A 13687-nucleotide genomic window follows, 5' to 3' on the forward strand; every position below is an offset into this window, starting at 1 on the left:
ATTCTACAATCTCGACGTGACCATTTCTGCAGCAACCTATTGGGATATGATGATATTTTTTCTATCTCTTTCACTCTCAACAATAGTTTTTTTTTTTTTTGTTATCCTATTTCTCTTTTTACCCCGTGATCCTGTTAAAGTACCGACATATAATAAAATGGAATAAAATCTCATCCATGTTTCGCAACAAATAGACATAATGCCCTCTTTATATATATATATATATATATATATATATATGTATCCACATATAGAACATTTCTTTTTTTTTCTGCTCACTTTTTTTCATTTTTATTCTTGTTTTATACGCTTGACATCTTTATTTTATGTCGACGCGATAATTGACAAGGAGATGCGAAATAAGAGACGAGAGCTAGCGAGTACGGTGGACTGGTTGCAAATTGCGAGAATGAAAGTGCAAAATTTTCAAGCGAAATAATTGGAACCCGGATGAACGTTTGAATTGCGAATATGAATCTCTCGCTTTTTGTTAAAAGTATGCACGCGACACATTTTATTCGACGTAAATTAGAATTGCTATGAAAATTTTAAAATGTTCTCTGTCGTTTTATCGTTTATATATTACATAATATATATATATACATTTTATAAAAACTATTATTACGCGATAACATCTCTTACGTACTCTCCCTTTCATATATATATATTATATACATCAGAAGGACTAAAAAGGAATCAATTTCTTTCACGCTTTCACTCCCCAAAAGTTATTGTATAGTAAAACAAAAATTTTCCACTAAATTATGCTAAAGAGTTTTAATTTAAGAGGTCGTTTAATGATTTGAAAATCTTGAAAAATATAAAAACTCCGAAAAATCTCAAAAATTTCTGCGCGTCTTTATAAAATTTGTAGCAAAAAAAAAAAATTTGACAAAAAAAACCGAAAAGTAAGAGGGAAAATAAAAATAAAAATTTTTTTTTGAGCCACCCTAACATATGTATATATTAGGGTGGTCGTTAAAAATTAAATTTTCTTAGACGTCGCATAAAAAGCTTCTTTTTAGTGAAAAAATACGCAGGGAGTTTGGTTTTTTTTTTTTAAGTAAAAATAACGCGTGCCCCAGGATGATCAAAGTTCATTTTTTGATACACGGAAAAAAAAATAGGTGCTGCAACAGGATGCCGTCCGGTTGCAGCAACAGGACAAAATTCTATTGTAGCAACAGGACGGCATCCTGTTGCAGCGCCTATTTTTTTTCCGTGTACAGTCGCGGTTTTTTTTAATATCTCCTGAAATATGCAGATTTAAGGAAAAAATCATAGAAACATTTTTGTAGAAAATTAAATTCTTGACAAAAAAGATAAAATTTATTTTTTTTTATAAAATGTGTATTTACGAAGATACTTGAAAAAAACTTTTTTTAGATCTTATGAATTGAGCGTTTTAAGGATATTACGAATGTTGAAAATAACATTTTTCTAAGTATATAGAAACTATAACAAACATTAATGATTGATATGGTACGAAGTCGTAATCCTTTAAATGCTCAGTTTATAAGATCTAAAAAAAGTCTTTTTAAAATATCTTCGTAAATACACATTTTATAAAAAAAAAAAACATCGCCTTTTTTGTAGAAAATTTAATTTCCTACAAAATTGTTCCTATGATTTTTTCCTTTAATCTGCATATTTCATGAGATATTTAAAAAAAACCTCGATTGTATCGACAATTGAACTTCGATCGTCCTGAGGCACGTGTTTTTTTTCCTTAAAAAAAAAAAAACCAAATTCCCCGCGTATTTTTTCACTAAAAAAAAGCCTTTTATAGGGTGCCTGAGAAAATTTAATTCTTAACGACCACTTTAGTATATATGCACTTACAATTTTTATATTTTTATAACTTTACAAGTGAGTACATCCATCGAGTAATAATAACAATAATAATAATAATTGGTAAATTATTTGCTTTGAGATAGCAAACGCGCAGACTATATCGTAGGGATGTCGATATTGCAATTAGGTGGAGGCAGTTACGATCAGACAATACGATCGCGCTCTGGTTCAAACTATTTCAGATACGCCTTGTAGCCTAATTTGGGCAATTTACCCTCGAATTCAACAAGACGGTAAGAGAACATCTCTAGCTAAATTTCGTCTCATCTGATCAATTCTCGACGTCATTTGCAAACATATAGGGGAGTTTCGAAATAAGAGCTTTGTAAGGCAATAACAGACTTTTAAAACTTTTTTATATTGATAATAACGAAAACCAGTACTTTTAATAAAATTTTAAACTAAATTATGATAATTTCAGTTAATTAATGAGATTTAGGATACAATTGAAGAAAAATAAGCATTGAAAGCGTTAAAAAAATTTAATTTTGATTTTTTTTTTTTTAACGCGTAGTGTGTCCAGTTTTATAACAACTGAATTAAAAAGTTTCCGGCAAAAAGTAACGTCAGAAAAAAGCAAAAAAAAAGTAACTGAAAAAAAAATTTTTTTTTTCGTGTCAGTCGTTTTCCCTCGAGAAATACGAATGTCAAAAGCACTCAGGGTATTTTTTAGTGAATGGAAAACGCAGTTTCCTTGCAGTTAAAGTGAAAAGCCAACTGCGAACTGCGATGAGCGAGTAGGCGTCGAGTGAAAATGGACGAAAGTGAATTGGAGGGCAAAGTGAAAATAAAAATAAGTAAAATAACAAAGAAAAAAAAAAGATAGCATCAGAGGGTGAAGATGGAATGAATAAAAAAGTTATTGTGAAACGTACCTCCGGGAAGCTTCTTATCGGTGGTGGTAGTACAGCAAGGGGATGAAGTTTTTTTTTTTATATATAAAGGGAAGGTAGACACGCGCTTGGAGAAAGTGTAAAAGGGACGTGGAACCGTTGGAAAAGTTTGAAAATGAAAATTGACGTGCTGCAAGAAAATATGCGGAGAAAAAAAAAAGAAAATAAGTTGAGAGATCTCGACACCTGGCCTCCGTAATAAGCTGCTCCGCGTCGTCACGTTGGATGCCCGCCCTAAGAGCTGCTAGAGTCGCGCCTAAGCGAATTAAAAGTATGAGAGCGCTCCTTCTTATAACTATGCCCGACCAACACCATCAAGACTCACTGACTAGGTAGTAAAAGTAAAAAGTTCACCATCTATATCTACGTTCATCTATTAAACTTTTATTTTTTCTTACCCTTTAGTCTTATTTTTTTAATTCTTCTCCCTACAAAATAACTTAATTAATTTAATTCTAGTTCATAAGAGCCTCTCGACCTTGTATCGGGTATTTTAATTAATTTATAAATGAAAATTAGTAAATATAAAAGGGATTAAATAACTTAATTCTGTATATAATACCCGTCAATATAATATTATTATGGAAATAATAATCAACCGGGGAAGGACGGAAAAACGGGACCGCTAAGGAAATAATGGATTTTTATGCATTTGAATATGCTGGATCTTCATTTTTTGATTTCTATTAAAAGTATTATATACAATTGAATTAAATTTCTAGTTATAGACCCCCCAAAAAAAAAGTATAAATCAATTTTTTTTTCTTGTATTTTAAAAAATTGAGTATAATTATTATTTTTATTTTTACTTGTATCACATCGCATGCATCGCACTGCTCAAGTGTGTTTTACAAGACTCCCTTTTTTCGACTCTGGAAAGCTGGGAGTTCCCTATTGTCAATATTTGTCCCTTTTATGTTTTTTTGCGGCTGTGGCCCGACTTGTGCTTATGACTGTACTGCATCATTACGGTGATGCCCTGCTACCTCCCTTGTGCAATGGAGGTGCAGTGGCTAGGAAAACCACAGAGAAAACCTAGCCAGTACAGTTTCGGTTTGGGTGAAGCTCCAGTGGTCGATAAAATTCCCATTTTACCGATCACTGGATCTTTATCCCGCGCCTAACGATCAGAGACCTTCGTTCGAGCCCAACGCGTGGCTAAGCGGTCACCCAGCCAAATAGTAACCATGCTCGATGCTACTTAACTTCGGTGATCGCCCGAGCCACACGCGTGCCGAACGGCTGCCTCAGCCGCTAAAAATTGAGTATAATAAAATATTTTTTATCTAATCTAAGTAAAATAAGAGATTTGCGATACTGTTATTAAATAAAGATGCCGAAAAAATAAAATCATTAGAGATAAATAAACTATATCAAATTTAAATACAGCGAAGATATCGTATGTATTTTTGTAGCCAACATTACACTGTAAAAAATCGGGAGTGATTACGGATTTCATTCAAATCCAAATTTACTCTGTCACTTAGAGTTCCGGAGTTGTAGAAAAAATCACTCCACATACGGAGTAAAGGGGGGAGTTTGTTTTTCCAGCGTAGTTATTTTGGAGTGAACTAGATTTTATTTGAACCCGCATTCACTCCGATTTGGAGTTTTAATATTAAAATTAACTTCCTTTGGGAGCGAATTTTACTGTGAGGAGATTAAATAAATACAAAGTCATCCGCTTTACATTCACTTCGGATTTAATCCGCAAATTTTTTACAGTGTACATTGAATCCATTAAAAAATTATTGAAAAAAATTTTTGGTCCGTTTTGCCCACCACGGCCCCTTTCCTCATCCTTCCCCTATTTGATATTTAATACATAATTTTTCAGTTTACTAATTTTAAATTTGAATTTACGGATAATAGCCGTTGAATTTAAAAATAAAATTATAATTGGAAAGGAAGGTAATGAGAGAATTAACGGGCAATATTCAGTAGCATTCATTGTAACTTTAGCGGTTTGAATATAATTAATTAATGGAATCCACTGAACGTTGTTTTCAACAGAAATTCTAGTTGTAGAATTACAAAATGAAGGTTTAATAAGGTATGAACCTAGCCGACCAAACCCACCACGACCACTACCATCACTGGTACCATTACTGAAACTGCCACCATTTTCCGACATCGATAATTAACAAATCTAATTTAAAGCTGTAGTAAAATTCATTTTAACAACCAACTCTTTCTCTTTTACTCCAATTGAATAAAAGTTCTCTTTCATCATAGTATTAGTATAGCCGTTTTATAATATGTTCTGAACTGATAGCGTACCAACGGAAATCACGGAAGTAATTATTGTTTTTTTTTGTACTGAAGCCATAGATTAGCTGTAACTTTTGATTAACATAAAGTTTGATTCGATTGTTTATTACAGAACTCATCGTCAAGCAATGACGGGTTAACGAAACAACAGATCGAACTGATTCAGCAAATAATGCAGCAAACTCAACAGCAACAGCAACCGTCAAATTCACAACAGCCGATGAGTAGTTCACCATCAGCGGTTGTAACGCAAACTTCGAAAACCGGAAAACCAACATCAAAGTCTGTAACATCAAATGGTACTAGCGGTTCAGTAGTCAGTGGAACCGTTGGTAGCAATAGTACAAGTTCTAGTCCTAAACCAAAAGTCTGGAGTCAAACCCAGGTAAGTTTTAGTTATTACTTATTTTTAGCTGCTTTGTATTGACAAATATAAACTTTACTGACAAATTCAAACTCTTTACTCTTTGAAAATCAATTTGAGAAACTTTTACTAAATGAAGCAGTTGCTTATTTTGTCACTGAAAACTGGTAAATTTTAAAATTACCTTGTTCAATTTAACCACTTTAATTTGTGATATTAATTTGCATTAATTGAATAATATTACACTAGGTTAGTGAAAATAAACTATTTTATAAAATATATGGTCAAAGTAAACGCCGTTAAATGCCGAACTTCGGACTCATAAGTTTTTCATTAAACCCTGATCATTTTTGATTGGTCGGGTGCAGTGTTTAAATTTTCTTAAAGCACTAGTGCATCCTTCTACCTCGAAATTTGAAATTTTTCGGTATCAGTTACGTACACACGCACACACACACACACACGCACTCGCACTCGCACGGACACACTCACACACATGCACACACGTGCACGGATACACTTGTACATACATCCCGTGTAACATCCCTCAGAAATAGTTTTTTCATCTCCACTGAAATTCGTCAGTAGAACCGAAATAATCGGTAGCTGTTAGCGAAAATTAATCGATAGCAGCTACTGATTATTTTGGTAGCTGCTACCAATTATTTTTTTCCGTGAAGAGACTTAAGTCAAAATTTTGAGGTTTCAATGCAGATAAAATTATTCCTGTATGTTATGAATATTTTGAGGCTCCAATCCAGATTGTGTTATTCCAGTTTAGTCTTCAAAGTGGTAAAATGGGTCGTAACTACTACTTTGAGGACTAAAGTAGGATAATTTTCTATGCTGTTGTCACTTCAAATTCTAAATTGATCTTCAAAAACCTCATTGAAAATTCAGAGACTTGAACCCGAGCTTGTTTTTTGACTCGGGACCATTCATTTGCACTGATTAAACAATTTCACACTAAGTAAAAATTTAACTGATTTACTCAGTAACCTAATTTTCTAATATTAAATAAGTGAAAAATATTTTAATCCTTATCTTAATAAAAATAAACTAACTGTGCGCTCTAATAATTTATGTTACTAAAAGTTTATATAATTAAAAAATATTTTTATTAACTATTTTTAATTCATAATTAAAATATTTATTAATAATTCATTATTAAATTAATTATTTTTCGATTATTAATTTGTCTTTACAAATTATTTAAAAATATTAAAGTGTATTATAAAATTTTAATAGTTAGTTTATTAAATTAATGAAAATTAATCGGCTAAAATAATTATCTCTGTTATATAACTAAATTACATGGGTTATACTTCTGGTTCAATACTATAGTGAATTAGAGCAGTTGCGGCTTCGAGGTTCCGTCTTTGCAAACCTCCGAAAAATAAAAAAAATTCTCCTTCCTATTTCATGGACACTATCAGTTAATTTCACTGACACTGACAGTTAATTTCACTGACTCAGTCAGTAATTTTATTTCACTGAAGCTGTCAGTGAATTTCATTGGTAACTTAGATACTATTACACAGAAACAAATAGTGACTTTAATTAAATTTCAGAGCATTGACTAAATTTCTAGTGTAATACTTATTGCTAATAAAAAATATCGGATGACTATGTCCGGATGACTCAGTGATAAATTATTATATTTTTAGAGAGTAGATGGTTTAATAAATTAGTGAGGGGTTTAATCTTTTAAAATAATTTAATAGTAAAGTAAATAGACCGGTCCAACTAGTCTAGATTCGTCAGTGTAAAAATAAGAAATTGCAATCAGAGATATATACCTTTAAAGAAAGTGGAAGCTAAAGAGGAAGAGAAGAAGAAAGAAAAGGGATATAGTGAAAGGCCTTTAAGCTTGAAACGACTTGCTCAACCTTTCATGTCCAAGCTTTCATCAGGCTTGATTAGTTTTCCTTGGATGCTGAACTCGCGATTTCATTCTCTGTCTGCACTCCTACTCGGTCTTATTAGTTGAATTAATAGCCTTATATTCTTTTATACTTTTTCGTACTTTATTTTATTTTCTTTCATCTTTTTATATTCTTTTATATTACTACTCCGTCATCGTTTCGCTAAGGGCATTAGTGAGTTATGCAAAAAAATGATATAATTATAGTCCTTGAAACTTTTCTGTCAGTTGCATATCCCGTTAAATTCGATCGGATTAATTAGACCTAGACTATGAGAAATCCTTAATTACCACTCATTTTTCGAATACTATTTTTTAAATCCATGTAATTTTTTTATTATTTTATTACTCGGTTAAAATGGGCCATTGAAAGGATAAAAACTTGATGGAAATTGAGAAAATCTTTCGAGTTTGGTAAGAAAAAAAAGGCGAATATCTATCGGAGGAATTGGACCGAGAAATTCTTTTGAATTTGAAAACCCAGTCAAGAGAGAAACCAATTTGATTCATATTTTTTTTTCTTTTACTTGCTTTCAACTATTTTCGAGCTACAAATCTTTGATTCAGAGGATCCAGACTTTGTTGATAGATATTAATTTTTTTAAGGGGCAATAACCATAATTCAGTGGCAACAATTAAGTATAGAAATTGTTCTCGTTACAAAAGAAAATTTTGTCTAAAGATCGGAACACTAAAGGAAAATGTAGTTATTGGTCAAACGGAAGAGGGCAAAATGGGCTTTTAGAAAAAAATGTCAATACTGTGAGATTTTTCTCTAGTTATACTTTTTTTAGGTCCCAAAGAAGTACTCGGTGAAAATATGACTTGAGCAAAAAACGATGAAAATTCAAAATGGGGGGGGGGGGGATAAGTCATCGGAAAAATATTTGTAGTTTAATTTTTTTTATCTAATTTTAATTTATTAAACAAATTATAGCCCACGTCAGCCCCAATGTCCGTGTTGCCTCTTTGTAAAGTTAAAAATAATGTAGCAGCCCACTTTGCCTCTCTTTCCTCTACTATCTTAAATAAAAATCTGTAATTTGCTGATCTTAGATAAATTTCGTGATAGTTTTCCCATAAAAAAGTCCGTGTAAAAATTTTCCAATTAAACTTTCTTATCATTTAATAATTTTTTATCCGTAAACCAATCTACGATTTTCAAAATTCAAGGATAGATTTTTACCGTAAACCCATAGCTTCTACAGCTCTATTTTTTTCAGATAAATTTCATAGAAATCTGTTTAACATTTGTTTTTATGGTGGATTTTTCAAAGAATTTTTTCATACTCTATCATAATTAGTCGAGTAGATTCCAAAAATACCGAAAAAAAATTTCTGCGGCTTTTAATTCAAGTAACTTTTGTATGATACGTCATAACGAAATTCTATTTTATGTACGTTACGTAATATGATCTAAATACTACTGTTGTATATGGTTGGATTAGCGAAACTTTGCTTCTTGATTTTTTACCCCCACCATCAAGGCGCATACCTTAGGTATTAAATTTAGATGGTGGGGGTAAAAAATGTTATACGCCGATAGTTTTGTAGCGACTCTATACTTTGTTTTGATTTTCATTTCATAATAAATTTTACTGCTTCTCTAAGGGTTCAAAACTCGTTCAGAGAAATCTACCTTCCACCCTAGCTGCCAGATGGCTTTTTTTTTAGTAAGCAATTGATGAATCCCAAAATATGTGACGCACCCCCAATTCAATCCACGTGTTTTTTTTTGTCAACTTAGTTTTAAATTTCCATTAACGATAACAATAATGCTATCGGTAAATTTTCGATTATAAGGTAGTGTAATGCAAGAACAACAACACAACAATGCCAAGAGACTTATTATTCCTCGAGTATCACAAAGTGTATGGTGAATATAATTGTAAAATAGTGGGGTTGAAGCCAGTGTATATTCGGTCTTGTGTGTGCTCGTTCATCCTGTAACTTCATTAAGCTAATGACATAATAACCACCGGAGGCCCACACGAAGAGCTTATGTGCCGATATGCCGGCGATGCGATGCCTAAACAGAGTAGAGTAAGAACCAAGCAAACGACTAGAGCGTCGAGGTAAAATCGATCGATTTCTCATTAATATGTATGAGAACGGCTATGTAATACGACGAGTCTGGCAACTAAAATATATATATATATACTCCACTTTCTCTCTTTCTATCGCTGATAACTTACCTGCCACTATAGATAATCGTCTAGTTTATTAATTTTACAATTAATCACCCGATAAATTTCTTTACACCTTGTGCATTAGAACGGAGTTGCCAAGTTTGAATTTAAAAAAAAAAAGGGAAGGACGGGCAAAACGGGACCGCTAAGGAATTAATGGACTTTTGTGCATTTGAATGCGGTGAATCTTTTTCTTTTTGACTTAGATTTTCGGTAATTAAATAAAATTTCCAATTGCCAGAGGAAAAAATTTGTTTTCCCGAGCGGGCAAAACGGACCACCCTAAAAAAAAATGTGACAACAGTTTTTCTTTCATTTAAAAAAAATAACTATAGTAAAATTGCTCGTATCTAATCTAAGTAAAAAAGAGAATTGCAATTCTATAAATAAATACACGCAGAGAATTTTTGAGTAAAAATTACCCATAAAGTTTGGTACTGTAAGGACATCTAACCAGTAACTAAATTTTTACTTATGTTATTGTTAGTAGAAATTGCACTTCATTTACATTCTATCGAGTAGTATATTTCACAATGTGCATGGGAAAAACTTACATATTTACATGACCTTACAGTATCATACTTTTGGGGAAATTTTCACTAAAAATTTCCCTGCGTGTAAAAATGCCGAAAAAGTCAAATTACTGAAGATAAATAAATTTTATGAAATTCGAATATAGAAAAAAAAATCATGCTTGAATTTTTTGTGGTCAACAATACACTGAGTATCCACTGAAAAATTTCCTGAAAAAAAAAATTAATGAAAAATTTTGGGACACTCGAAATTGTACAAAATTATGATAATAATCGTAAATGACAGTTGCAAACAATTTTGGAAAAAAACAATTTTCACCAAATTTTTAGGGTGGTCCATTCTGCCCACCCGGCCCCATTTTGGCCGCCTTCTCTTATAAACCTTATAAAATAAAACGAATAAAACTGTGTAGGTATAGAACAACGATCGATGGATCCCATTAATATGTATGGCTTGCTCGTTATCTTTGGGCCAGAATCTCGGGGGGATAACTTTGTCAAGAAACTTTTTCTTGGTTCTTTATTTATTTATTTATTTATTCAATTCTTTATTTTCAGTTGTCCAATAGACCAAAGTAGTTGGCTAAGATAATAAATAAGCCATGCCAATGGGTTTTTCCTCTTAAATTTTCAATACTACTAACGTTATATCGTTTTAACGTGAATTAATTATTACCTTAAAGCTCTACGCAATACAATAGATGTTGGGTACTTACTGGAAGGTAGAAAAATATGTTGGAATTGCTTATTTATTGTCCAGCGACTTTTGCTATTTGTTTTAACTTCATTATTATCTTTATCGGTAAATTTAAAAGATAAAAATATCAAAGTTTTTTTAATGTTTTTTTCTATTTAAAAATTATTTTTGTCTAATTAATAATGTATATACAGAATGAAAATTATTCATTTGATTTGTAATATTTTTTGTGTTATTTCAAAATATCTCATTCTGAATATTCGATAATTTTTCAATAAATTTATTAACTTAATTACTGGAGTTACGATATATGTGTAAGAGTATAATTTTGTAGGATGTTTAATTCTCTATACATAAGTATCTCTACATTTTTTTCATAATTTTGATAGTTTAGTTGATAACTCGGTCAATAACAAATTTAATTAATTTTGATATTTTTCTAATCATTACATTGAAAGAAAAAAATAGTTTTCTGAACCAGTAAACGATAGTTAAGTAAGACCTCCACTATCGACTGCAGTTTCATTGAGTAATAACGATATTGTTAATCGTAACAGAAAAGTATACACTGTAATAAATTTTTAGTGTAAAAATGGTCACCGAGGACTTTACACCCTGTTTTCGGTGTAAATTGACGTTGTGAACTTTTTTCAGAGTGAAACATCAAGCAGTGTACTTTAAACACGGTGTGAGTGTTATCTTTTACACCGCTTGGTGTTACTAGCTCAAAACTCATACATTGACAGGTCATAAGATCTGTAGTTAAAAATGACCCAATAACTGTTTTCAATAATAAAATTAATTAATTTACCTTTAACTACAAAATTTATCAACTAATTTGCTCTTATAAGGAATAAAAAATAATCCAATTAATAATTGAACCCAAAAAATTGAAAAATTTTGCCAAAATATTTGATAAGACTGAAAAAAATATAAAAATTTTCGTACTTGAACTATTGCAAAATTAAAATAAAATAATTTTAGTAGAATAAAATTTCTAGCGTTGAGCATAAAACCCGCCGCGAAATGTCGCGATCAACAGCATTGGTATAAAATTTATAATAGTTTGTTATTTATTGTGCAATGACTTTTGGTATCAGGTATACTATTTATCCAGCTCTTTAAGACCATAATGCACGAGTAAACAGTATTTTTATCCTTAGTAAATTTACGTTATCGTCAGTTATTAAGTATACTCAATGTTGTATAGACCCTCACAACTCGTACTATTTCTCAAACTACAACAACATCGTATATGACCCGATAGTTTCATCGCAAAACTACAAGCGTTCACATCTGTTGCCTACTGGGCTATTACCGTACGAAAGGTAATACGACGGGCCATTTCCGTTCTCGGTAACACCAACAGAATACTACTCACAATCTCGTTATTTCCGTTTCACTGCTGAATGTCAACGATTACATACTCTAACTTTACAATACTAGTTATCATAAATCTTAAATATATTTATAAAATAAGGGCGGACAAAGTGGGACCGCTATAAAAATAATAGATTTTCGTGCCTTCGAATACGCTGAGTTTAGTTTTTCTGACTTGTACTTGAAAGAAATAAACTAAATTTTAAGTTGCCATAGAAAAAAAAAAAATTTCTGGGTGCCCATACGAAAAAAATATATATGCGGGCAAATTGCATATATGAAACATATACGAGGCACATATGTCTCATATATGCAATTTGCCCACATATATATTTTTTTCGTACGGGTGAGAAAAATGGACCACCGTCTATAAAAGTAAACAAAAAAGTTTGTAATTATTTCAAGTTAAAAACATCTAAACATAAACTTATTGTTCGGAAAATTTTCAAGAAAAAAAAAACGAATCTTAATTAATTAAAATAATGGATTTAAATTGAAAGAAATTTTTTAACAATAATTTTTTTACTCAAAATTGTATAAAAATTTAATTAAAAATTTTAAATAACGACAAAGAAAGCAGTTTCGATAAAAAAAATCTACAAAATTTTTTAGGTGGTTCACTTTACCCAGTCCTCTATAAAAATCAATAGTCATTATATAATTATAGAATCCACAATAATAATAATGACAATAATTCAAGAGAGAAGACTTGAAATTTTTCACGTTTATTTCCTCACACATCTTCCCTTAAAAAATTGGGGTGACATAGAGATGAATATATGAAGAGTTCACCCTTCGCAGGGGTTCTAACAACCGGTTTTCAATGATTCTTTTACGCCGCTAAGTGCAACTCAACGAATCTTCTCACAGTAAACCTGTAAAACCACCGATTCAGAACTGAATAAATAAATTACCCCCTGGCAAGACCCCCAGCGAACCGGGATATCAAGGATTCGTCCAATGAGAGTACAACAAGCTTTAAGGAATTTCCGACAAGCACGATTACATTCGCACCAATTCGAGAATCTTATTGTCCAATAGACGTTACATTACACATGACACAACCATCTGCTTACTTTATTTTTATTTTAAATTCTTGCTTTTTTGTTACTCGCATTTAAGTTAACGCGTTTCCTCTTCCTACTTCCACGTACGTTTTAAATTTTTTAACCTTTTTTTTAAAGGGAACTTACTTCCCAATGCTAATTCTCTAGGTCACCAAAACGGTTAACATGGTAATTTTATGGATAATTTAAATGGGTCAGGGATATTTATTTTATTTTAGATATTCAGTACTAAATTAACGATTTTCATAACTTTGTAGGTTATACTAATATTCAAATATTTAAATGGAAAATTGTTATTAACGCAAAAATGGTAGAGAAAAGTGAGGCAAAATGAGACATCACTTTTTAAAAAACAAATTTTTCTTTTTATAAATGTTTATCTACAGCTTTTAGAACCAATATGGGATGAGTTGGTAACCCCAAATAGTACGACCATTTCGAAAATTTTGGTCGAAAGAAATTTTGTTTTTGTGTGTAATATCTTAATAATTCTATTACAATTCGGCAAAAATGCA

At 31.3% G+C, this 13687-nt stretch overlaps 1 protein-coding gene across 4 annotated transcripts in view; it reads left to right on the forward strand.

Annotated features, from left to right (window-relative positions):
- The window catches only part of LOC130673095 (uncharacterized), a 332376-nt gene that overhangs the window by 187856 nt on the left and 130833 nt on the right, over positions 1-13687 (forward strand). For all 4 annotated transcript variants that reach the window (XM_057478008.1, XM_057478010.1, XM_057478011.1 and 1 more), the window contains one exon: positions 5131-5403. In XM_057478008.1, coding sequence (XP_057333991.1) covers positions 5131-5403 — 273 coding nt within the window. The remainder of the gene's footprint in view (positions 1-5130; positions 5404-13687) is intronic.

The sequence above is a fragment of the Microplitis mediator genome, chromosome 8, assembly GCF_029852145.1.
Source record: "Microplitis mediator isolate UGA2020A chromosome 8, iyMicMedi2.1, whole genome shotgun sequence".
NCBI classification, from domain to species: Eukaryota; Metazoa; Arthropoda; class Insecta; order Hymenoptera; family Braconidae; genus Microplitis; species Microplitis mediator.